The sequence below is a fragment of the Larimichthys crocea genome, chromosome VI (assembly GCF_000972845.2).
Source record: "Larimichthys crocea isolate SSNF chromosome VI, L_crocea_2.0, whole genome shotgun sequence".
In the NCBI taxonomy this organism is placed as follows: domain Eukaryota; kingdom Metazoa; phylum Chordata; class Actinopteri; family Sciaenidae; genus Larimichthys; species Larimichthys crocea.
Window position 1 is genome coordinate 21,186,388 of NC_040016.1, and position 25,559 is coordinate 21,211,946.

Consider the following 25,559-nt stretch of genomic DNA (forward strand, 5'->3'; position numbering starts at 1 on the left):
TGTGTCAAAGACCAGACCAGGACACAGGACTCAGGTGCAGAGATGGTGTGAAACACAGCAGGCTTTATTAAGTGGCAGCAAGGCTCACCTCTTACAAAGTGACAAAACAAAAGGCAATGAAACCTACGGCTCTAAGGAGAGCAAATAAACCGGCTATGAACAGTATCAAAATAATAATCGCTCCAGTCGGAGGAAGTACAGCTCAAACTATCTATGACTAAGAAACACTGACTCAAAACAAAAGACGCTCCAGCCGGAGGATAACCTAATCTAATAAAGAAAATGCTAAACTAAAAATCACTCCTGAACCTGGAGGCACACTAATCTGAGGACGAGAAACTAAAATCACCCCTGAGGAGGAAAAACAAAAGCCTGAACTGAAAATCTACAACTAGAAAAACTCTAAGCTGAACTAAGAACAATACCAAGCAAAATCACTCTTTAAAAGGAACAACGCTAAGGCGAAGACAGGCTTGAAGACAAATACTACGGCTGTGGACAAAGGGAGACGCAGACTATATGAACACGTGGAGGTAGAGGGGAACAGGTGGACACAATCGGGAATCAGGGAAGACAATCAGACCGGTGACACATGAGGAAGTGACCTGAAACGAGAGGAGAGTTACCTTTCAAAATAAAACAGAATGGCTTCATTCCATAGCCGCAAATAGCTTAACCAAAACTGAACATCCTCAAACATCGGATTAGTCAATACATTTAGCTCTACGTGAGTTGAATGGTACTAAAGCTTTGACATAGATTAACCTTTGCCATCTCAGAGTGCAGTGGAGATCATCTAATGTTTTCAGATAGAACTGTTTCAGTCTGCTATACTGCTGTTTTTCCCCTGTGGTGTTGAAAATGGGAAGTCATCGCTGCTGCTGACTGCTCCTGCAAATATGAAATGACATGCAAAAATCGAATGTTTCGCAAAGCCGAAGCTCTAAAGCTGAAGTCTGCTGTGCTCTAAACTCAAATCAGCTCTGCCACTGCAGGATGGCTCTGGATAGTCTGAGCAAGTTTACCCCAAACTGTCCTCATGATTCATCCATCACAGATGTGGTCTTCCTCAAGAGACCTGCCAAAGAGTGCTAGTGTCAGATACCACTGACTTTCTGCTATGACAGTCAGATGACAACAAAGTAATGCACTTCATAATAAAGCCTGACAAACAATTTGGAGACGTAGAATTCAGATAAGCTCTGTTACAGTCAAGCAAACACTAGCTGACATCTTGAAGAGATATATAAAGAATTAAAACTAGGACAAGAAGCAAGCCAGCAAGACAAGAGGAGAAAAACTGAAAACTATCCTCCATGGCATTTTTCTTTTTGCCAGCCCACAGTGAAGACAAATGGACAAAGGTAGAAAGACGAATCATTCTCCCTACGTGAATCTGCAGCGATGTATCGCAGAGGGCGAGCAGCAGTGAGGATGACACGGAGGGCGAATATTCTTCACAGTGTTTTTGCTGCACGGACCCACAGAGAGAGGAATTGAAAAGCAGGAGGAGGGAGCCGCGGCTGGAGGATCTCATTCCTCCTCCTTTCATCAGCTTGGCGGGGCCGTTTGGGCGGTTTAGAAAGGCCGTCGTGTAGCTGAAAGGTCATGGGTTAAATCCTTTAAATGGTCGGTGTGTATGTGTGTGTGCACAAGCTAACACTTCTTTCAAAATCTTTTTACCAGTGACTGAAAAAGCTAACACTTCTTTCAAAATCTTTTTACCAGTGACTGAAAAAAAATTAAAGCTGGTCGATGTGATAGATCCCTGAAAGTGAAGACGAAACATCTCAATCGGAACATGGAGCAAACTAAAAATATCAAAATCCTAGATGCTCTCTGTCACTATAGGCAGTTCAGGTGTTTACTTCACTGATGAGTTTGGTTTTAATGATTCGTTCAGATGCTATAAAAAGGGGGGATTTCATTTTATGATTGACAGCTGCTCTGAGAGAATTAGTCTGGGATAGAATAGTCACGGAGCGATGTACGTTAACTTTAATTTTCTGTTTCAAACTAACAAAATTAGTTGTTCTGCAGTAAACTCTCCAGGAATTCGCGATGTTGCCATTTGCAACTTCAACGCAACTTCAGTGAACCCCCGTGAATTCAATTTTAACTCATCACCACGATTCTTCCGCGCAGTCTGCCCGTGGGATGCACGGTGCGGGAGGATCCCCTCGTGGGACCTCTCTCCCCGGCACTGGCTGGCCCCCTGCCGGGCGCATTTCCAGGCGAAGGTGGCTCATGGCTCTGGCCGCGAGCTTTACAGCACCCGCCCGCCCAGACCTCGCCGCTTCCCGGGGCCCGTCACTTCCTCCCGCAACAAAATCGCAACAAAAATGTAAAAAGCACCGCAATTTTTTTTAAAACCTCATGCAACATCAGGCATTTTAGGCTGCAGCTATCTCAAAAAAGGCCCACGAAATCCTGGTGGGACTGTCTAATTAACCTAAGGGCTCTTTGCAGTTTAAGTTACATTTGTCTTTTTATAAGTTAATCAGTCAGTTATTAGATAAATAGCTAACAGGGTTACGATTAGAAATTGTGTCAATAATTTGATTGCAAAAACAGAAAAATGAAAAACTTGAAAATTATATTTACTGTCTGTTCTCCAGGCACAGAGGCTGTGGAGGCCGGAGAAGGAGAAGGAGGATCCTGGGAGTGTTGGTGTTATACAGATCAAAACTATTTTCATGTACCAGGCTGTAAACATGTTTATTTCTGCTGTGAAGTTGGACATTTGAACATGGGGACTTATGGAGACTGACTCACTTCTGCAGCCAGCCTCAAGTGGACGTTTGAGGAACTGCAGTTCTTGGCACTTTCACACTGGCTTCACTTCACAGCCGTGGACGTCGCAGCTTGGTTTTCAGTTATATATGATAGTGAATGGTGCAGTGAGTTCCACAGGTCTGTGTTCAACCAGTATAGTTCATGAATACTGACCTCTGACCTTTGCTAGACTTGTGTTTGTCACGTTTAATGGGACCACAAGGCTGTTCCATCCCAATGTAACGTTATCGCCTCTAAACAACACAGCTGGAGAAAGTGTAGGGTTGTTTTGCATGAAAGTGGGATGTATCAAATATTCAGAACCCGGGCAGACGGTGCTGTTTAAGTGCTGAGCTTTTAGGCAAGATTTACATGCGCACACCAAATAGGGAGGAAATTGAACGGGATTAAAGAGTGAGGGGAAGAAAAGAGAGAGGAAGGGATGAGTAAACTACATCTGTAGAGAGGAAGAGAAAAGGAGATTAGCAGGAGGATGAAATCAGACAGAGGTAGAGGAAGTGCGCAGGAAGTGGCAAATTAAACGTGAAATAACAAAATGCAATAAAAGGAAGCGAAAACACCTTCGAGCTAAGTTTTCTCTGATCGGACTGAGGTACGCGAAACACTGCAAAAGGATGAGGATGGGGGTAAAAAGTTGGACAAAAAGCCATGGCAACAGCAGCATGAAATGAATCGAAAGGACTAGAGTGACCGTACGAGAGAGGGTGAAAAGGGAGTAAAGTGAAACAGAGGAGGAGAAAAAAAAAAGAGGGATAAATAGATGGAGAGTAAAAGAGAGAGCGCGAGGCAGGAGCTTGTCGCTAAGCTCCACATTGACTTGACAGTTCTATTATGAAGAAGGATGAGTGGTAGAAAAGTGGAATTTGAGCAGATCGCTCTTTTTCTCTCCCCCCCTCCCTAGTTGTCTCTCGGATATTTCTCTCTTTCCTCCTTCTTCTTCTCTAACTTCCCTCTCTCCGTCTCCGTTGCTCCCATGTGCCTGCCACCTAAATGAAAAAGGAGCGTTCTAATCTTTCGCCCCCTTCTGGATGATTACCATTTTATCTTTCAATTACCAATCATTTCTCTCTCTTCCCTCTCTTTTCCCTCCTTGCTCTCTCAGTCTATCTCCGATTTGGTCTGCCCAGTTCTTAAAACAGAACTTCTTATTAGTGAGACACTTTTAATTATCTGACGTGCATCTTCCTTTGCTGCATATTTAAAAATTTCAAGATCAAGTTGGAGCCAAAATTTGTTGTGAATTTCTCTTCAAGAGCAACTCACATAACTGATGTTTTATTACTGCTTAAATTACAATATTTCAATGTGGACTGCGATGCAGAGAATCAGTCAGTCAGAGTTACAGAGTCAGCAAACAGCCTCACTTTTATTTATGCTTTCTGGAGTCAAATGTAAATCCTTCCTCGCATTACTTCCTCCGATGGTTTAGTGTCATAATTGGTGATCAGCTCGGTAATTCATCTCCATTTTGCAAAGACAGCAGCATTAGGACTCAAGGTGAAAACACGAACCGAGAGACTGAATCACTTTAAGATATTTTATTGTGTGGAGGACGTGCAGGTCGCAGGGGCGTCTGGTTGGTGGTGACAGGTATCCAAAAAAGTGCAGTTATGGGAACAAACAGAGCAGGAGGAGGGTAGATGAGGTCTTCCTGAGGCACGGGGAAAATCACGGTTAGTCCAATTAGTCAGGGCAGTGTTAACATAATGGAACTACTTATAATGGAGTATTTCTGGTGGCACTTAGCTTCTTTCACAGTACCGACAAATAAATTTTTTTTTAAAAAGCTCCAACTAATGAACCATTTTCTTTTTCAATTTTAAAACCCGACGTCTAGACATCTTTAGACCAGCAAGTCAAGTTGCCCTTGAGCTCCTCCAATAGAAACCCTCGAGTCAGACTCCCACTGGTCTGCAACCTTCCACTTATCTCCTGTACAAATTGTTTCTCGATCCCCATTCTATCTCGGTCCCAATTAAACCCCCTACTTCACTCTCAGTATTCTGTCTCGGTAACTGTAAAGCTGCACCCTATTTTGGGAATCTTTTCTTTTTTATGTAACTCCCAAATAATGCCTCCTCCTCCTCCTCCTCCGTGTGTCGTACTGTTCTCTGACTTTACTTCTTGACCTCACAATACAGTTTTTTGGGTTTTTTTCCTTGAACAACCTGCAAATAACGACCCAGTTTTATAATCTGACTCCTTATTCACAGTGAAAGCAGCTTGGTTTATGGGGCGACCTGTTCTTGCCAGAGGCCCTGATTGCATAGTAGTCTGCAGCATCAACATTATAAACCTCCAAATCATGTATTTTTTCACTGCTTTGGTATTGCTTTTGGAAATAAAACAACCAAACACTTCAATAAAAGCTGACTTCCACTCCATCAACCACAGTGATGCCTGCAACCATTCTCCAAACATCATTCTGGGGATGTTTATTCCCTTTCAATGATACAAAAACAGCATCTTCTCATAAGCTGCACTATTATCCATTGTCATCAAGGTTCACATCTTAAATGTTATTACTTATTTAGCTTCAGAATAGCTCAATGCATAATGATCTTTTCATAGACTCAGACCCAAATACAAAAGAGACCACAACCGTGTTTTGTACCAGGCTGTAAACATGTTTATTTCTGCTTTGAAGTTGGGCATTTGAATATAGAGACTTATGGAGATTCACTTGTACTGTAGCCAGCCTCAAGTGGGCGTTCAGGGAGCTGCAGTTTTTGACACTTCCACATTGGCTTTACTTAACAGCCATTGAGGTTGCTGCTTGGTCTGGATGTGTCTGAGTAGTTTAGTGCTTCAAAGTCAGGTGACATAGTACAAAGAGTGAGATCATCTGCATATGGACAGAGTGGGCTGGATGGACGAGTCAAGCAAACTTTCACCCAGGAGTTAGGTAAGTTAGGTACGGTACGTTTCAACCTTAGATTTGAATGCTGCATTGCAGAAAGGGTTAGGAGTAAGTAACTTAAACGCTGAAATTAAATGTAACTAGAAAATTCCTGCAAAAAGTTTGAGAGTGACGAGTGGTCTGTATTCAAAAAGCACACCTCAAATAGTCATTTTTAACATGTTTATTTACACACATGAGCATATAGAGCTAACGCACTAGCCATTAATTCTTGCATTAGCCGTTAATGTTAGCAATTATCATGTCATTACTACAATGAGCAGAGTCTTATTTTGAAGGGACTCTTATTTTGAAAATAGCCCCTCCCCTCCTCTCCTCCTTCAGGCAGGTTTAAGGTTGCCAAGCAACCAGGACCAACTGCCGGCCCTAATCAGCAGAGCAGTTACTGCACCTGTTAGAATGTCAGTTGGAAATGCTGACAGAGAGAGAGAGAAAATGCTGAGACCACCCCTCGAACAGGAAGGATTTCTGGCCAAACCGTATTTCCAAACATTGAACCGAAATCACTGGGAGCATCCTGAGCCCTTCCTGAACGTCTACATAGTTATTTTGTGTTGATAAATGAAGAAATGTGACCTTTAGAGCGATTCAAAGAAGCGTTACTTCTGCTTTCCTCCAGAAATGTTCCCGCCTTTTTAACATGGCAGTCCATGGGGCTGTGGATGGGTGTTGGTGGCGCATCTTTGTGTGTTACGCCAAAACACAGTTGACTCGTGTCGTGGGCACTCGTCACTAATTAATGTTAGTTAAAACCTGGATCCTTGTTTACGACCACTGTGAAGCAGAAAGAAACATGGCGGTTTTCATGGAGAATTTATGTGTCAGTTTCTACTTAGAAATACATAATCACGCTTCAGAAGATGTCTTTAGGAATGATGAAGTCGTCCTTGAATTTCTCAATTTTACTATATTTTTCTAACCTTAGAAATATGTGTCTCTCTTTCTATCTTCCTAACCTTATTCCCACCTTATCTCGCCTGTCTCTGTCCCTTTCCTTCTCACTCTCCTCACTGGGTCTTCCATATTTCTCTATCTCTCTCTAAAAGCCCCTGGTTTCTCCAGCTGATGTATTTTACCTCCAGGTCTCAATAGATTAAACTGACTTACAGTTTGCCTTTTTTTCTCTCCCGGTCTACCATCACAACACACACACACACACACACACACACACTTCACCCCACCAACCCCAGCCTCCTCCATGTTTGAAACTTCGGCCGACCTATGCTTCACCTCACTTCAAAGGCGAGACGAGCTGCAATTACCTACCAAAGTATCTCGCCTCATCCGGACTTAGAGCCTGAATCCCTGGTGTGTGTGTGTGTGAGACTGCACAGGCACTTTATGTATGTTGTGTTCTTGTATTTCTATACATATGAGGACCGCATCCTGCATTTTTTTGCTTTGAACGTCGACACGTTCCACTCATTGTTTATTCCTCCCCATTGGTCAGACATGAATGAAACTGCACAAACATCCATAAATATATAGAGAGTCGTGTGGGAGCATAGACGTATACAAAGATGGACGTCCCGACAGCTCCCTGAGGTGCTTTCTGTCACTTTAGGTTGCTCTCGTCATGCTGACATATGTTCAGGTGTTCATCTTTCTAGAGGAATTGTTTGTAATTTGTTAGTTGATGATATAAACAGAGATATGGCTCAGCGTGACTGACAGCAATCAGATGTGCCTAAAGGAGTTAGCCAACGTCAAAGTGAACTGTTACTCAATTGGTCTTGTTTGCATTTGGATCAGTGAGCTACTCATTTTTGTCAAGCCTTTATCAAATATAATGTCTCGTCTCTAAGAGTCTGTCTATATCAGAGGTTTCAAACTCATTTCAGTTCATGGGCCAGATACAGTTCAATCTGATCTCAGGTATAAATGATGTAGAAATAACAACACCCCCTACGTTTGTCCTATCTTCATGGTTTCTGCAACCTTCTGCATGCATGTCTTGACAACTTCAACTCCAGAGTATGGCCTTTATACTAAAGCTATACCATTAGTAATAAGGTAGCTAACTTTCAGAGATGCATTGCCGATCTCTTGGCTATGACTCAATACAGACTGCTGTTTCCTCAAAGCTGCCAACAACTTGTTTATGTTCTCTTTTCTCAGTTGTCCTTGCCAGTTTTTGCATTTTTCGTCATGTTGACTGGAAAAAAATCATTTAAAAAAACAGAACTGATCCACTTATTTCTTCTTGGAAAACCTCTGTCATGCAGTGTGGGCCAGAGTTGACCCTTTGGTGGGCCAGCTCTGGCCCGCACTCTCTCATTTTAACAGCTACAGGTCCTCAAGACATCTAATTATGTGATGTAATAGATAATAGACTGTTGTAGATTCTCTTAAATCTTGTAGATATTACTAGAGTCTAATCCACTCCAATCTAACTTCTGATGAGACTCACAAATTCATTACTTCACGCTTGTTTTTCCCTGTCCTCTGATCTTTTGTCTCATCTATTTCGATCACCCAATTACTGAGGACATGCAGCTGAAACAGTACCAGCACTCTGTTGCTTTTTGCCTCAATCACCTTGTTCAGTTTTTAATTAAGCTTTATTGGTCCCTCACTACTTATCTAAATAATTAATGACGGTTACATAAAGCAGTGCACAAAGGGAAGTTGACTTAGTAGAAATGACTGCAGCTGTTTGCCCATTCTTCAGGCTTTGGTACCATTGTTATGGCCCATCGAGACACCACTGCTAACTAGTACATACTGTATCATATATTTCTTTTTAGAAACTCTTCGTCTAATGGCACAAAACTTCTAAAAAGTTTATTTTCTGAAAGTATGCACATAGCTCAGTGTGGTTATGTCTTAATATCTCATTATAATCATTAATACTGACGCATTAAAGTAGGATGCACTGTCTGTCAGTTTTGGGGTGAAGTACAGTTTACCAGATTTCTGTTAAGTCATAAACTAATAATGTATTCCTTGTGTATCACAGTGCCCTACGGCACAATAAACACCTCCTCTGTTCATCCATATAAATCAAACGCTCTGTTTACTCCCAAAATATAGCAAGAAATTAAAAAACCTGATAGATCCTGGTCTCTGGATTAAATTGCATTCTGTCCCTTTTGTTTACAATTTGTTGTTTCTGTGCTCTTTAGTCACTTTCATTTTGCACATAAAGCTGTTTTTTATCACCTGGTCTCTATAGTGTATCACTTTGTAGCAGTAGTTATACATGCCTTTTACTTCAGACATAAGGAAGAGAGCACAGACGTCGTGTCCTACTCTTTACCGTTTGGGAATTTTGGGAAAACCCTGGTGGGTTACGGTTTAGTTGAAGTGAACCCAAATGCAGACGGGTCGGTACTGTACAGTGAACAAAAGGTAACTTCAATAACTTAATGAAAACACATGTAAACAAAAAATAAATAAATAAGTCCAGGTAAAAAACTAAATAAATCCAATTATCCATGGAAGTACGAGAGAAGTGATTATCTAATTGGTTTTCCCTCTGATGTCCTCCGGCTGCTCCGCCTCAACTCTCTGTGATTTACAGAGTTTCCTGATGAACAGTGAAGTAAACTGCTGACAGCTGTAGCTGCTGTTAGCTCAGTTTGTTAGCCAGGCTGCCCGGACTGTGAGCTTAGAGGGCCGGAGGAGTGTTAGTGTTTGTACCACAGATGTTTTGGACCACTGGTTGGGGAGTTGGGAGTGGGGCCGGTGTCGTGCCAGAACCTGAGCTGGGCAAGTAGCCAATGTAATTTAGGCTCAGTAGCCTCTATGGACACGAGGGCAGAGGAGAATAGAACAAAGAGGATGTTGAAGCTAAGAAGAGAAAAGGCAAGAGCAACCGGCTTCTTGCTGTTGGACTAGTCAGTGGTATTAGTCAAGTTTTCAGGCACGGGGAGTGGAGCCGGTGTCGTGCCAGAACAGGAGCTGGGCAAATGGACAATATAACTGGGCTCTAAAGACATAATGACAGAGGCAACGGAAGAGGATGCACCAGACAAAAGTAAATCTGGGACTGACTTTTAGTTTCTATTATTATCATGGTTATATTTAAACTTATCATGATGCATATTGTGAGTCATTACATACACATTGATGGACAGTGAACAGCGAACTGTAGCTGCTGTTAGCTGATGCTCAGTTTGTAAGCCAGGCTGGCCAGACTGTGAGCTCAGATCAGAGGTGGAGTTTTAGTGTTTGTACCACAGATGTTTTGGAAGAGGGGGTTTCGTATCAGAACCAGAGCTGGGCAAACCGGCACTGTAACTGGACTCAGCAGCCTCTATGGACATAAGAAGCAGTGTTACGGACCTCAAGGGCTCGCAAGGCCCGAAAACACCCCAAGAAAACAACCAAACAAAAGGGTTGGAGGTTCCTGGCCAAAATAAACAAGAAAGAGAACACTGAGCCAGCCAACGGCCGTCGCACCCAGCATCCACCCCCAAACTAAACCTGCCTAAAACCCACTACAGAAATGAAAGGAAAAGACCGAAAACAGGACTACCAGGAAACCTCAGAACCAAAACTAAAATAACAAAACCCAAACAGCTCAACGGACTCCTGGCATGGGGGAACCAGAGCCTCAACCTCCTCACCAGGTCACCTGCAGGGAAAGAGTAGAGAGAGAGACAAGAGAGAGAGAGAGAGACACCTCCTTAAGTCAGCTCAAGCTGACGAGATAATAAGTCTCACCTGAGGTCTCCTCTGTGCTGAGAGAGAGAGGGAGGGGTGGGGAGAAACAACAACACACACACACACACAGTCGCGCATTATAGAATCATAATTATTTCAAGTTTCCATCAGCTGTGAAGATGTTTTTCTTTTTCTTTTTTTGTCCTTTTGTTTAACATAGTTCGTCCAATAGTGTGTCGGGTCTTTCGATGAGATATGTGTGAACAGTTTTGAAGAAAGGGTGTGAAAAATGTATTAACACATTTGCAAGAGAAGACGTCTGCTGTGTTAAGAAGGTGAAGATGAAGATCAGCTGGATCCCAGTTTCATTAAGCGTGTCTTGGCAATCGTGAAGCTGAAAAATATTAAATATTATATTAAAAGCATAAAAATCCATTCCATTTTATAAAAGTCAAACCTGTTTCTCTGCGTCTTGGTGTGTGAACGTAGCAGCATCATTATCATTTCAAGACACAGACACCATGACGTATAACCATGTGTATGGTGTATAACAAAGGCTAACTTGCAGTGATTATATGTTACACAGATAATAATGGGGTGGGCGCTCATTATGGAACAACACTGCTCTGCATGCTGCAGGTGTCTTTGCGGGAGGTGGAGTGTGTGTGCATGCGTGAGGATTGTCTGCTTGTGCATGACAGCGTGTGTTTTTGTGCATGTGTGCAAGAGCATTTGTATACATCATGTGTGTCTTTTTGTGTGATTGTGTGTGTGTGTGATGATCCCGACATCCTTGTCTTTTGGCTAATGAGGTGTGAAGATGAATGTTGCTGCCGTCGAAATGCCGCCAAGAAGATGGCGATCATCACGGTGATGATCGGAATTACTCTGCGTGAGGAAGTGTGTGTATGTATATTGATGGCTGACGGCTGATGGGAGATACCGTACGCGTGTTGTGGATCCAAGAGGTAATGTTTGGGCCCGGGTGAAGCTCCACGGTAACTCAAAATGCATGTCTTATGAAGATTACCCCGCTTGTGGTACCATGCCAACCCACCACAATCAATCATTTAATAAACTACAGATACTCTGATTGGATCCCATGTGCTTCAGTAATGCAGAGGAAATTGAGTTATTTCATGAATTGATGAGAGGAAAGCCGTGTGTAATTAATGAGTCTGAGGGAACAAATAGGAAATTGGTTGCAGTTCGTATTTGATCCACTATTTAATTAAAAACATTGTGCATCATTCATCAAGTACCATCGTATTACATGTATGTGGTAAAGTAAATGAAGCTCAATTTTGCAAATTAACTGATGCAGCTGGAATGAATTAGTCAGTGGCAATTTTTGTTGTTGAGTCTAGACTTTCCAAAGGAGCTCCCGGACCCCAAAACTGCGTCTGTAAGGAGTTCACCAAGGCAGCACAGCCTGACATTGAATCCAGACTCCCGTGGGGTACAGTGGGTCCTTGGACGCAAGTGTTATTACAGGCTACTGTGTCATCTTTTTCTGTCGGAAAAAGAAACACACACACAACTGTGAGGGTAGACCGGACCTCAGAGGAAGCTTTGACAGCTGCAGTCAGAGAGAAGGTCAAGGTCAAGGTTAAATCCACTTGACATGAAAAGAAAGGCAAGATCCACAGCAAAAGGAAACGGGCTGAAGAAGTAAAGCAAATCTATAAGGGAACAACTAAGATGATGCAGAAACACGTTTCCATCTACAGTATTTATGTTAATGGGCTAATGTCATGTGACTTATTACAAGGTCAATCAGGTGGCCACAAAGACAGATGGTCTAACGGGATGCAAACAGACGCAAACACACAGAAGACGCGGTTTGACAACCGGTGTAACCATGACAACACGTTTTTTGTGTATTAATTGTAAATAATTAACATTTTTTTCTTTTCATATGTTTATTTATCATCAGCCTTCATTTACATCCGTTCCATTATTTATTACCTGGCATAAATCTTTGAGTTGTTCCGAAGCGGAGCGCCACTACGGAGCCCTGAAGTGACCAATGAGAGAAAAAATGTTTGATTAAATTGTGAAAATTATATTCAGAGTTGACAGCTGTTGTATCTTCCAGCTTGTGCTAGCTCTCTGTGCACTTTGTATGTGCACAAAATGTAGTAAAACGTGGCCTCAAGGACCAATTTCCTCTCTGGGTTTCCGTACAGAACGATAACTTTTGGTTTTTATCATAGAGTCACAGGATGAGTGATCAGCAGTAAGACTTGTCTGTTTTCTTATTGTCTTCTCTTCTTATCTGTTTATTTTCTTATTATTATTTTATGTCTTATTATATTGCCTATTATCTGTGAAACACATTTGAATTGCACAACACTGACATTAACAATAACACGTGTGTGAAATGTGCTGGAGTTCATCATACGGTATTCGCTCCTGTTCAACTGTTGCCTGCGTAAATATAAAGAGTACAACACGTAACCTTTTTTTATCTGTCAATTAAAAAAAAAAGAAATATAAGATCAGTGAAGATGAATTGAATTGTACGGAAGCCCTAAAAGGCCATATATACATACATTTTATTCCACCCGTTTTCCCATGATAACGAGATAATTAATTCAAGTTCTCGAGAAAACAAAACGATAGTCTGACGATGATCTCAGGACCATCCTGACTGTTCACTCACTCAGTATAAAGCATATTTACTGTATCATTTTGCAGAAATTCAGCCTCAAAGTTCATTATTTTGAATTAAAAAGGGCATTATGACTATTGTTTTGTTTTCTCTAGATTTTGAATTAATTATCTCGTTATCATGGGAAAACGGGTGGAATAAAATGTATGTATGTATGGCCTTTTAGGGCTTCCGTAGCATTGAGCTGTACAGCACCTTTCATTTAAAAAACATAAACATAAATATACTTTTTTTTAAATGTTATGTTTGTTACATACCGAAAAACCAAGCCAGTAATGTTTCTGATTTGTTTTCAGCATCTTGTGTGACTGACTGTGTCTATTTAAGTGACTTTTTAAATATTTAACCCAGTATTTCAGTTTAATATGCATATATAGTACAGATAAAATACTTTAGACACAGTATTGACCCACATGCAGCCCACCTTCCCACAATCAATTAGCCCACATACTGTAAGTGAACACAAACACAGGCCCACGTGGAGTCTAAGGATCATTGCTCACACAGGCCCCACTTGTAACTCAGCTTGGCCCCATTAACCTCCACATGAACAGACACACATCAGGCCTGTATGGAGCCAGTGGACAAATATGGCCCATCAAACTCATCTGTGTCCCACATCGACATGCTGGCTGGGTGCCTAATTCCCTCTCGCCTCATTCGTTCTCTCTTCCAACTTCTCTTTGTCCTGACAGCTATTTTCACTCCTCCTCCTCCTCCTCCTCCTCCTCTTCCCCCTGCTCCCTTGCTTCATCCCGTCCTTGCACTCTCTGTCGTTTTCTCTCCTCTCTCATCTCCACTCTTCTCCCATCCACTCCACCTTCCCTTATTTCTCACCCTACCCTCTCCTCTCTGCTCAAGACATCTCGCAAAGAAACTCTGCTTATTTGTCTGAAGGTCCTTGAAGCCTCAGTACATCAGATAAAAGAAAATGGTCCCACAACAACCCAACAAAGCCATGAAAAAGCTGAAATGTGTGTGTGTGTGTAAGTCAGTGTGGATATAAAGCTGCCCAGTGTACACATAAAGCTGATCTGTTGTCTAGACAAGTCCTTATATCTACAGTCACATATAAGAGTGCCAAGCAAAGACACACACACACACACACAAATGCATGCACAATCTAAGGATCTATGGCCAAGACTGTTATGTATAATGTATAAAACTGTGGTGACCAAAGAACGGTTTATGCCCGAATAAATATTTGATTCGCCGTCCATGTCTTTGTAAAAAATAAGTTTCAGCTTTGCTCTTACAGCTCGGCAGAATAAAACAGTCACCCCCCCCAAGTCCCACATACTGTTTTGAAGTGAGGCATTCACTGCGCCTTGTGTAGTGTAGGGAAATGTACTATTGTCAACACATCTATAAAATATTAAACCAGCTCAGATTGCGGGGTGTAGCAGTGACATTTTTGGGTCACAAAGAGTATCATTCACAGACACAGGGTCAACAAAACAATCTCACAACGAGGTTTATTTAGTAGACGTTCTGGTCTTCATTGGCTAGTGGAGATTTCATACAATATTGTTAAAATGTCAAATGAGTTCATTCTTGATCTTGAAAACCCAAGGTCACCAAAGGTCCATTTAGTAGATGTTCTGGAGCTTCTGGGTTTATCATGCAAGCTTCCTTTTTACCTTGTCATCATGGAATAGATGAGTACTTCAATCAGCACTCCATATTGAGATTTTTCTCAATCTAATTTCATTCACATCCCATAGATCTTCATTGAAATGCCAAATGGGTTGGAATTGATATGGGACAGAATCATATTTTACAGCATTACAGAATTTACTCAAAGTGTGTCAATAGGGAAAATATAGTTCAGCATATTGAAAGAAACTTGAGAACATTTAATGAAACTGGAGGGGTGTTGTGAGTTAATTGTTAGTTATATCAGTGTTTGTAGGTTTGATATCCAGGATTTGAGCTTATGTCTCTCCTGCTGCTCAACATAGCGACCATTCAGTGGTGTCATGTTGCCATCTAGTGGATCTTTTTGCACATGTGTGCCAAATCCAGACAGAGCTGTGATTGGTTGTAATCACCCACACGCCTTTGGCAAAGTGATGCTTCTGTCTAACCACTGTCGTTACCTTACAGGATCTTCCTAAGAGTTTGGTGAATGAGAAAGAATGTTGATCCCAGTGTCCCAAAGCCCAGGCTGATGTCCTTAAATGTCTTGTTTTGTCCACAATCCAAAGATATTCAGTTTGCTGTCATCGACAACTAGAACATATTATATAAATGCTGATGTTATAAACATTCAGTGTGGAATGAAATATGTTTTATTTGTTTATTTTTCTTTAGCTTTGACCTTGATACTAAGAGTCAAAGAAGTCCAGATGGATTCGGGAAAATTGTGACGGTTGAAGGTTGAAAGAATGTGGGGTCACTAATGGGGTCTGGGTCCAATGTCTGGTTCCATTTTTGGGTCATAGCATGATGAAGAAGTCAACTAATGTATTCTGCTCATACGGGAAAACATTCCCAGTTTACAACACACCACATAGGCCATGAATGCCTACACCTTATGTCTATGACAACACGTGAAGTGCACTGATGTGGTGATGTATGCAGAAAACTGAAAGGTCACATGCTGTACTTGGACTTTGGAGATCACAATGGTTGCAAGTTGTGTTGATGTTACTTATTTCACCCTCCAGTGTTTGTGGTTTCGATGTATGAATACGATGAGTTGCGCTTTAAATGTTTCTCAAGACCAAGAATGAAAAGAATGAACGTGTGTTCTTGGGGAGAATGTCCTTGCCAATTGTTAAAGTCAAAGAATGAACTCAAAACACTGTTGATGGTTTGAGATGTTGTTCTTGTATACAGCATATAAAGTGGTGCTTGAATCCTGGGCATACTGTATATGGATCTTCTGCATATGCGTCCACATGTGCTGAAAAAACATCCACAATTTGTAAAGGACATTGTGTTGTTGATCTGAATGAATACTGGGACATCTGTGCTGGATTATGACAACTGGGTTGCATGTGAAGGTGGACTCCATCTATAAAGATTTTTGAGTTATTGTTGCATTTTTTGAATCAAAGACATTGTTACAAAATGATTACACAATCTCAAAAAAAAAAAAAGTTGGTTATTTAAATGTTCAGTTCAGTCACAAACTGACCTTCAGAAACCTTTTGCTGCTGTGAAATGACACACACGGGAGCAGAGGGAATCGTTGTTTATTAGTTATCCACATTTTAACATAGATGCATCAACTTATTCTCCTGGACTTTTTTAGGAGCTCAAAGAGGCTGTGGGCCCTTTCCAAAACCCTGTCCTGTTTTGCACTGTGATCCAATAACAGTTGGTCAATTTCTCCTTTCCTATGTAGATATGATATATGCTTGCTAGTCTATGTTAAAAATATAGTAACTTTTGATTGATGTAAATTAACTAGCACTCCAATACCACAGAAAAGAAGTTTTAAAGTTGAGAGAGGAACAGGTTTTGTAGACTGAGTTGCATAATGTATTTGTCATCGATGTCATAATTTGTTCAAGGAATTTAATTATAATTAAATTATGCATACATCGAAATGTGCTTCAGAAGCGAAAGAACTGTGAAAAAAAGTGAAAATGCAAACTTAAGCATGAAATATATAGATTTATAAGAATAATAATAATATCCTGTGAATGAAACCAGACTAATATGTGACAGATTCTAATGTACTTTACTACAAAATATAAACCATTTCACCTTTGTAACCATTAAACCCTATGAATGTATAAAATCCTGCAATGTCTTATAAATTAAATTTTTATTCTGGCTCGTAGTTCTTTATATTTAGAGCTGATGAGTGTCAACGTGTCAAAAGATGACTGTAACCTAAATTTTCACCTATATGCAATATCTAATTTTGTAGAAATTCTACATTTTTTAATTCGTGTTTTTTCTTCATCTGATATTAGATATTCTTTTTCTTTTTCAATGTAACATGATTTTCTCTTCATTTCATCACTGTCTAAGTTTCGTATTACTACGTAAAGCTAAGCTGAGCAAAGCTAAACTGCTTCTTTTTTGTTTGAGTGACAACACCATCAAGTCTGGTTCAAGTTTGGTTTTCAACTTGGGCCAAGATGCTCTGTCAATGACACATTCTGGCTGGACTGAGCCTGTTTCAGTCTTCAGCGCTGTCCATCAATCAAAGTAATAGTTCTGCACAAAAACGGCGTGAGCGCCTCTGTAGACGGGAGAGAAGTTGTAGATGAGCGCTCTTTCTTCCTCCACGGGACTGGAGAAGTTGTGCTGATTCTTCATGGCTGGAGAGGAGACAGAACAAAGCAGAGTGTAATTATTGAGCTTCACCCATACAGACCTGCAGCTGCTCTTTATTCATAACGCAGACAAGCTGTTCAAGTATTCATTGAGGACTATGCATTTGTTAGTCTGTCTTACACTTGTCTGGACCTCCATAGACTCAATTTGATCTGTGCACGTCATTTAAATTCAGTTGTACTCGTGCAACTTAAGCATTAAGGCAGTTTGGTTAGCAGTCAGAGGAATGACATAATCAATTTATTTGAGAAATTGTCCTCCTGGTGCTCAGAAAAAAAGATGCATATGAAGTCCTACTGCTGATGAAGATCGTGTGATACAATTTAAAGCTCCAGAATAGCTACAAAACATGAACAGATATGGTTATAGAGTAATAAATCACAACTTGACCTTCTTGACACTGGCTTTTAGCAATATTCTGAGATACAGAGAGATATGTTACCTTCAGAGACAAAGAAGCTTGCAGTGTAGAAGCAGGCTCTTATAGCAGAGGTGGAGTGAACCATGCCCGGCTTATCTATCCACTCAAAGGGGCTTTTCTCTGGATGCCACTGTACTGCATAGAATGGGTATCGGTAGGCTGAGAAAAAAACGCAGAAACCGTGTCAGCAGACAAAATCTTTCAAAGATTTTCAGAAAAACTATAATGTTTAAATAGGACCGTCAACATTTCCCCTGTTTCATCTTTAAATTTCAAAATGTTTCTCATTATTAGAAAACACCAAAAACACCAGTTCAGTTGTTGGCCGATGTTGCCATCTGGTGGACAGTAGTTGTAAAAGCTGAAAATTCACAGTGTGATTATGGATTATGTGGCACTCAAAGTGCAAAGTAGTCGGTGAGGAATGGTACCTTCCATGGTGGAGATGAATTCTTTCTTGCCATCACTGTTAGTGGACAGGACCTTGTAAAACCTCTTCAGCTTGGCATTTCGGCTATAGTTCTGTTGATTCCAAGGCAGAGATTTCAAACAATACTGAGAAAATTGGACAAAATCAGCGATATATGGAGATTTGAGCTTGTACATTATAACGTTACAAGTACATTAATTGCGCCACAGTAGAAAAGTTGTCAATTCAGAAACCTCATGAAGCAGCTTTCAAGTCACAAGGTCCTGATCAAGGCATGGATGGGGGTCGAACCCATGATCTTTGGTTTACGAGACCAACGCCTTACCACTTGGCCACCACGCCCACAAAAGCCCAGTATCAATTGAGCCCACTCAGGTGTATTGTTCTCCCGGGTGCATTTACTTTGGGGGAGCTGTATACAATTATCTTTGTTCACACTGCAGTTTCTAAAATCAGATGTGAGAAACGAGAGAGCTAAGAGATCTCAAAGGTTGGACATGCTTATCACCTTCACGTGAATGTTGGGGGACCACTTCTAAAGGCAATGGTATATGCCCACTGTGACGTGGGGAAAGGCAATGAACAGTGAACACTTCTGGTCAAAAATGGTGATGGACCTGGTTGAACAGTGATGGTGCCAGATCAGAATATTGGTTTCTAACAGTTACAAAACAGGATGGACGCTGTCTTTTCCAATTCCTATGTAAGAACGAGGTTTCCGAAACAGTTTGATGATCCAACAACAGAACAAAAACAGGGTGGGAAATAAAGCCAACAGCAACAGTCGACTACCTGCATAGACAGACTCCAGCTGTGGAAGTTGGAAGTGATGTTTTCTTCGGCAAGAGACTGCAACAGATCCTTAGGAAAACCCTGGAACAGGCGGCTGGACTGGGCCGCTAGGGGATACACAGATTTGTGGCAAGGCAGGAGGTTCAGACAAGCAGTTCACACAACACAGTGGAGAGGGAATTACATTTACTGTTATAGTTAACTGAAAAAAAAATGTTGAATAAAGTATTACTACTGAAGTCCTTTCACAGAAGGATCAGAGATAAGGTAATGATTACTTAAAACACTCTTCTCTATAATACGTTATCATGTGTACTTTCTTTCTGCAGATAGACTAAAAGCTTAGCATAACTTAAAATAATTATTTTGTAATTGTATATTTGTCTCATTTGAATTGGATCCGCCCTCGTTTAGCACTTGGGTTTAATGCAAATCACAGTTTAGAAACCTGATAGAATTAGGAACGTCCAGTTCAAGCAAGTATCGAATACCGAGGAAACACGAAATAAAAGACTTGGCATGGACCCAACGTAGGACGTTTGTTCCTGTGTTTCCTTTCAATCTGCATAAATGTACAGTGTTAGGTTACACTAAGACTGCTGTGGGAACCGGTCCGACAATACATGTAATTATTTGTTTCTGCAAGTTTCACATTGTTGACAAAGGTGTAACGATAGATGGTTTGGTATGCCGTGCAGACTTTAAAACACCTGAGTTTAAATTTGTTGGGACCCTCCTTGCTGGACTTGTGGACAACTGGTCGTTTTATTTGTCCGATAATCATTAACTTGTTTTTTTCTGGAAGCAAAAAATGAATGGAGGAAGAGGTGAGAACCTTGATTGTCGTGTTGCCTTCAAAAGAACATGGTGAATATTTGGAATTTTAAATCAGCAAAATGATCCGAGCTGTAGAAATCTGAACTTCATGACCTTACACGTCTAACACAGTGACACCTGCAGGACTTTAGGTGAATTCTATGCGACACAGCGACCAGACTGAAGCGCTGGGATCCGCCCACATCACACTTCATTCTGAATTTTGATTCCTGCATCGTGTACTCAAATTCAACTCGAATAGCAATGACAAACAGAAGGACAGCTATCGTAATGTAAAACACTGTCCTGGTTTATCGTGTCTAGGATCCGCCCACATTGCACAATATTTAGCACCACGACTGATGTTGTTGTGGGGCAGATGGATATCACAGATTCAAATGTGATACAGGTAGGAAATCTTGCTCTTTGTTGAGTTTTTCTAGTAGGATTCCAATAAAAGGGATCCCCCCTCATCTTGTCTAAATAAATAAAACCTATTTTCATTTATGACTATGTTGTTTCAATACATTTAAGATAAGGATAGAAAAGAATACCTGGTGTGAGATTGAGAGGTAGGGCCACAGCCTTGGTATCAGTGAGGGTGAGCAGGTTTTTGTTGGCTGTAAGGACAGACAGCTGCTGGAAGCCTTGGCAAGTTCCCCAGATAGGGAAGTAGTCCCCAGCATTGTTGGCCTGCAGAGAGTAAGAGGATGATGAGTTCTTTGTTTTCACCTACAACCCAACTGCTTCACTCTCATGTGGTTGCGGACATTCATTATAAGCAGGGTGACAAATCTTCTAATGTTAGTGTTTTTTTAGCACAAAATCCCCCACACCTCTTCCCGTTCTTCCACTACAGCTCGGCAAATAGCACTGCTCGAAGAAACCAAGAGGGCATTTTGTACTAAAAAGACTTTTTGGAAAACATCCTCTCAGTTTGTCTAAGGCTGACTGGATTTTTCCCCATCGCTTACACAGGAATTGCATCAGAAATGTATCTCTTCAGGGAAGGGAAAAACACGGCAACCAAAAACTCTTTGAATGCACATGTGGGGCTGTGAGTGTGGTTTTAGTTTAGAAAATGGGAACCTGTCCTTTAATGAGAGGAACATAACACACTGGTGTCACCCTGAGGTGTCACTCCATCTCTGCAGTCGGCTGTACCTGTCAAATGTCTTACCTTCAGAGACAAGTTGTAAAAGATCTTGGCGGCTCGACTGAACTGCGACGTCTGAATATCTACATCTCCTCCCGGCAGCAACAACCTGGCAAAGACATGTTAGATATTTAGGCTACATGCTGGGAAATGCTGGTGGGAAATCTTCAGTGGTTGATCCAATTCTTTTTCCACAGGTTTCACGTGTTTAACGAAATTTTAATAATGCATAAAATGTTATAATCAACAAACCGAGAGAACAAGAATAGGTCAAAGCCACAGTCCATAGAAAGAACAATCTCTGGGTCCCTATTTATGTGTTGCAAATCACTTTTGGTTGACTTATCAGTTTCTACCCAAACTGGAGCTTCTACAGAGGGACATCACTGCAGGCTCCACCCACAGGAAACCCCATCCAGCACCATGACCGAAGGTAACGTCAGTGCGATGGAGATCACAGTTCGACGCGTGGTGGATGTTGGAACTAAGCTCTTTTAGTAATTTTCTAGCAGGATTTCTATAAAGGAAATCCCCCTGAAACTGTGAAAATAAAATAATAATTAAGTGCAACTGCAGTCTGGGAACTCCAGTAGATGTAGTACACTAAATACTAATGTGTGCAAGTATTGCCTGTACATCACAGAACACTGTTCCCTGTACATCAACTGTTCCATGCTGCTGTATCTTCAAGAGGTTGAACGTTTGTCCTGCAATCACAGGGTTGACTGTTCAATCCCCTGCTTCTGCTTCTGACTGGATGTCAAAGTGTCCTGTTCGCTGGATGCACTGGATTAGTTACACTTAAAGAAACAGTGCCTAGTTGTATGATGGAAAGCAAGAGCCTTGCAGAGACTGGTTTTGTTTAATCATTACACCAATGGCAGCCTGTGCATCACACTGAACTCACAACTCACCCGTTTATTGAGTAGAATATCTTTGCATATTCTTCTTCTGTGCGGTTTATTCTGTTGAACAAAAAACAAAAAAAAACACAAAAAACAGTTGCAATGCATTCAAATACAAAGCAGCAGATAGATGTCTTCACACCTGTGGCGACCAATGAAAAGTTAGCCTGGATAAATAAGAATACACATTATAGACTGGAACACCATTTATGACCATAAGGAGCAAGAGAAGAAAAACACTGAGGTGACTTAAAAAGGCCGTACTCAAATTACTCAACATGCATGTCTCACACTGGAGTGACCTGTTGACACGCGATGAATGGGAGGTTCATCACTACACTCCCATTTCCACAGAAACCACACCATGACTAAAACTAATGTGAGTCACATGGATGAAACAGTTTGGCAGTGGATAAGCTCTTTTAGTAATTTTCAAGCAGGATTTCTGTAAAAGAAGTCCCCCTGAACATGTAAATGACAAAGAATTCGACCTCAGAGCATGTTTTATTCTACCTTATGGAAACATAGTGAGCTGACCATTTTTACTTGTCACAGCAGGTGAAACACAGGTGGACCTAATGGAGCTGAGTGGTCATTACTGTTGTTAAGGCTCCCAGTAACTGTGACGTTAAAACAGCAAGCACGATAGCAGGACCTCCGCCTGAGCCGAGTGCAGCTATCATTAACGCACCAGAGAGTTTGCTGCACATGGCTGAACCCTTTTTCCATCGCAGAGACATTACATAATCTTCTGCATCTAACACAAATGCAGCACACTACCTTTTACTTCTTTTATTTTGAAATTGTAATCATCATCTGACTTCCCTGAGCAGTGTCGAGCTGCCTGACACGGTCCGACATGGGCGGAACCACATGTGGGATGAGGTGAGTGTGACCATCAATAGGCCATGAAGAAAGAGTCAGATTACAACAGCCTTTAACAGTGAGTGGACACCACGTGCTCTGGGTGTAAACGAGGTTGTGTATCATTCAACAGAAACCGTAGCTAAGAGATGCTAATTTGACCCATTGTTAATTAATTCAATGGAAGTGAGAAACTGCACTGTCACTAAAACGGCCTGAACCTTCATGTATCGTTATGTATCGTTCAATGTGACAAGTGCTGTGTTTGATATAAAATCCTGATTAGATCACGTCATTATCTCATTATTCCTCGAGAACTCACTTACTCACTCGGTGAACCTTTCTGTTCTTGCTGGTTTTCGTTGTACGTCACATGCTCGGTCAAAACAAACGGTCCATTTTAAAAGAAGAGAAATGATGATGCAGTTTGAAGTCTGAAACCAGACAGAGTTTCAGCAACAACTGAATCATCTGGTTGACGGCATCATTGCATATATTATGAATGTTTTAGTCATAACGCAGTTGAAGTTTGAGAAAAAGTGGATTGTCTTGTTAACAGCTGCATGTGCAAAATACCTTGAAGAAATCTTCAGAGACAGAGGTAGCATAGCGACCCTTACAGTACTTGAATATAGAAACACACTTTAGTGGAACAAAATCTTTCTATTGATTGCTCTATTGATCCACTTATAATCGACTCAAATAACTGTCAGCTGGCAGGTTTGAATACTGAGGGATAAACAAGGATTTAGCCAAAAGGCTCACGTCTCGATTAAAACATTGCAAAATATGAGCGTTACGTATTTTTGTTGTTTCTAATCTTCACAAGAAGAAGATGAGTGTTTACTATTTACCATATCTCTATTACATCACCAATAATGCAAAGGAACATTTCCACTATTGCAGCTGATTCACAACAAAGGCGTCCAACTGTTGAAAAGCCCGGTGGTTTATATTGTGAAAGAGCTCTGGGAAACACAATGTATTTCTACACAGCTGTGTTATACACTGCACTGCACTGCACAGTCTAGTTCCTGTGGCATGACAAGCAGGCTGCTGTACCTGACGGGTACGACCCTCGCCCCAGCTGCCTCCAGGTATTTCACATAGGAAGCAGCGATGTAAGAGGAGCCACGAGCGAACTGGTCTCCTGGAAGGTTTTCCTGCGCCAACACACCTGGAGTGAACAGACAGCGGACGAAAGATTAAGAAGCAGCAATACAGTACAATACTTCATTGTTTTGACGAGAACAGAGATCAGATCTCCCACAGGTGCTGACTTTTGTGACCTGTGCGTCTCTCAAACATATAACGCTTCATTTCGAGAAAGGTCTCTGGAACAATGCATCATAATTCATATGTCTTAATTACATAACGTCCAGATGACTGCCACATAACACCTTTAGCAGTCATACTACAAGTGAAAATGAATATAATGTATAATACCAGGTGCTGAGCCCCAAATACCTGGTACCAATAGAATAGTATTATATAATGTACCAAGTTTTTGTTCTGACACCAAGAATACATCACACGCTTGCTCCAGAGTAGTTTTAATGGCTAATCCTCAAGGAACTTAAGAAATGTTTTGATACTCTGCATCCACAGAAACACCTGAACATGGCTGTGGTATGATGTGCAATGCTACACACTTAGACTTGAGTCATAACCACAGATCATGAGTCTCAGCCTCGGTTTGGAAACATGGTCTGACCACAGTGACTGAAGCAGTTTTTATTTTTACAATAACACCTCACAGCCTCTGCAGACACTTCTTTTTACATAAGCCTGATGACTAGATGTAAAATATGTGCTGAGCGTGTCTGTGTGTGATTATTACAGCATTATTATAAACATGAACAAATCAGAACTGATTCCTTTCATCCATCCACGCATCTCCTCTTCTGTCCCTCTCTAGCTCATATTCATAAATGCTATCTGTAATTATGTTGTGTTGAAACTCAACCTTGGAAAAACAAATGAGGACGTTTTGATTTTCATTTGAATGGCGAATAATATCTATAAAATATGAAGGGGGAATGGGCCATAAACATGATCATACGAGAAGCACCTCCAGATTATGCAATAATCATGACATACAGCCAGAACACACACATCCTCCAGTCTGGAACATTCTCGATGGGGAATCACATGAGAGATCTCCGACATGCACAGCCAGACATTCACGCGTTTTTGCATCTTACCGATGATGGGTCGCTGATTGAGCTGCTGGCTTCTCCCCGCCGCGCACAGACGCGCACCGCAGCAGAGGCAGGCGGTCAGCACCGCCAACACCGCTGCAGCCGGCCGACACATTCAAAAGCGCTTCTGCGGGATGTGCGCACCGCAAGACCGCCGGAGAGAGATGGAGAGGATGCGGGCTGATGTTGAACAGAACTGAAATGCCGCTGCTGGTTTTCGGTTCTTAAAGGCACAACTTTACAAAATCCACAGGGTGATCCTCCTCCTCTCCTCTCTGATGATCTCCTTCACCTCCGTCCAGGCGGTTATTCAACAGGAGCATCAAGTCAGTCACGTGTGGAACTCCCCTTCACACACCCACGTCAGCTGGACAAGCCTCCTCCTTTTTCTCTTTCCCATAGAAATAGATCAGTCAGATGCAACTCGAGCCCTCCCTAGACCCTGAAACGCTCAGGTTGAATCTTCCAGGTCACAAGGACTGTTGTTGATGTCAAGCTGAGATAAAGTCATTGCCCCTTACAACAAAGTAAGAAGAGCTACAACAACTTCAACTTGAAAAAAACTAATTAAAACTCATTAAAACCCACAATAACGCGTTATAAGTTATTTCATTACATTACCTTACACACTCGGCATCCATGGCAACGCGCAGCAGTAGAGGTGAAGGGCAACGCTTATG

General features: G+C 41.4%; 1 protein-coding gene and 3 non-coding genes across 4 annotated transcripts; 2 read left to right on the plus strand and 2 right to left on the minus strand.

Annotated features, from left to right (window-relative positions):
* Window positions 1-16,182: 16,182 nt before the first annotated feature.
* zgc:171566 lies at window positions 16,183-25,255 on the minus strand. Its single transcript, XM_010743497.3, has 9 exons — window positions 24,883-25,255; window positions 23,741-23,855; window positions 21,824-21,874; window positions 20,934-21,018; window positions 20,308-20,446; window positions 18,938-19,044; window positions 18,147-18,237; window positions 17,737-17,874; window positions 16,183-17,278 (listed from the first exon to the last, which is right to left on the minus strand). Exons 1-9 carry the CDS (start codon window positions 24,992-24,994, stop codon window positions 17,157-17,159), a joined length of 960 nt encoding a protein of 319 aa, XP_010741799.1. The 5' UTR covers window positions 24,995-25,255; the 3' UTR covers window positions 16,183-17,156.
* trnat-cgu (transfer RNA threonine (anticodon CGU)) lies at window positions 18,416-18,487 on the minus strand. The gene has a single exon. It is a non-coding gene; the product is annotated as a tRNA-Thr (tRNA).
* On the plus strand, window positions 21,389-21,444 carry LOC113745954 (U7 small nuclear RNA). The gene has a single exon (XR_003462537.1). It is a non-coding gene; the product is annotated as a U7 small nuclear RNA (small nuclear RNA).
* LOC113745955 (U7 small nuclear RNA) lies at window positions 22,221-22,277 on the plus strand. The gene has a single exon (XR_003462538.1). It is a non-coding gene; the product is annotated as a U7 small nuclear RNA (small nuclear RNA).
* Window positions 25,256-25,559: the final 304 nt, after the last annotated feature.

What these genes read in the sequence shown, in the direction of transcription:
- zgc:171566 (XM_010743497.3), bottom strand. Translation starts at nt 24,994, where the DNA reads ATGTGTCGGCCGGCTGCAGCGGTGTTGGCGGTGCTGACCGCCTGCCTC. An exon ending in ATATTCTACTCAATAAACGG is followed by an intron (nt 21,019 to 21,823) that starts GTGAGTTGTGAG and finishes TGTCTTTGCCAG; the next exon opens with GTTGTTGCTGCCGGGAGGAG. An exon ending in ACCTCTCAATCTCACACCAG is followed by an intron (nt 19,045 to 20,307) that starts GTATTCTTTTCT and finishes TGTATCCCCTAG; the next exon opens with CGGCCCAGTCCAGCCGCCTG.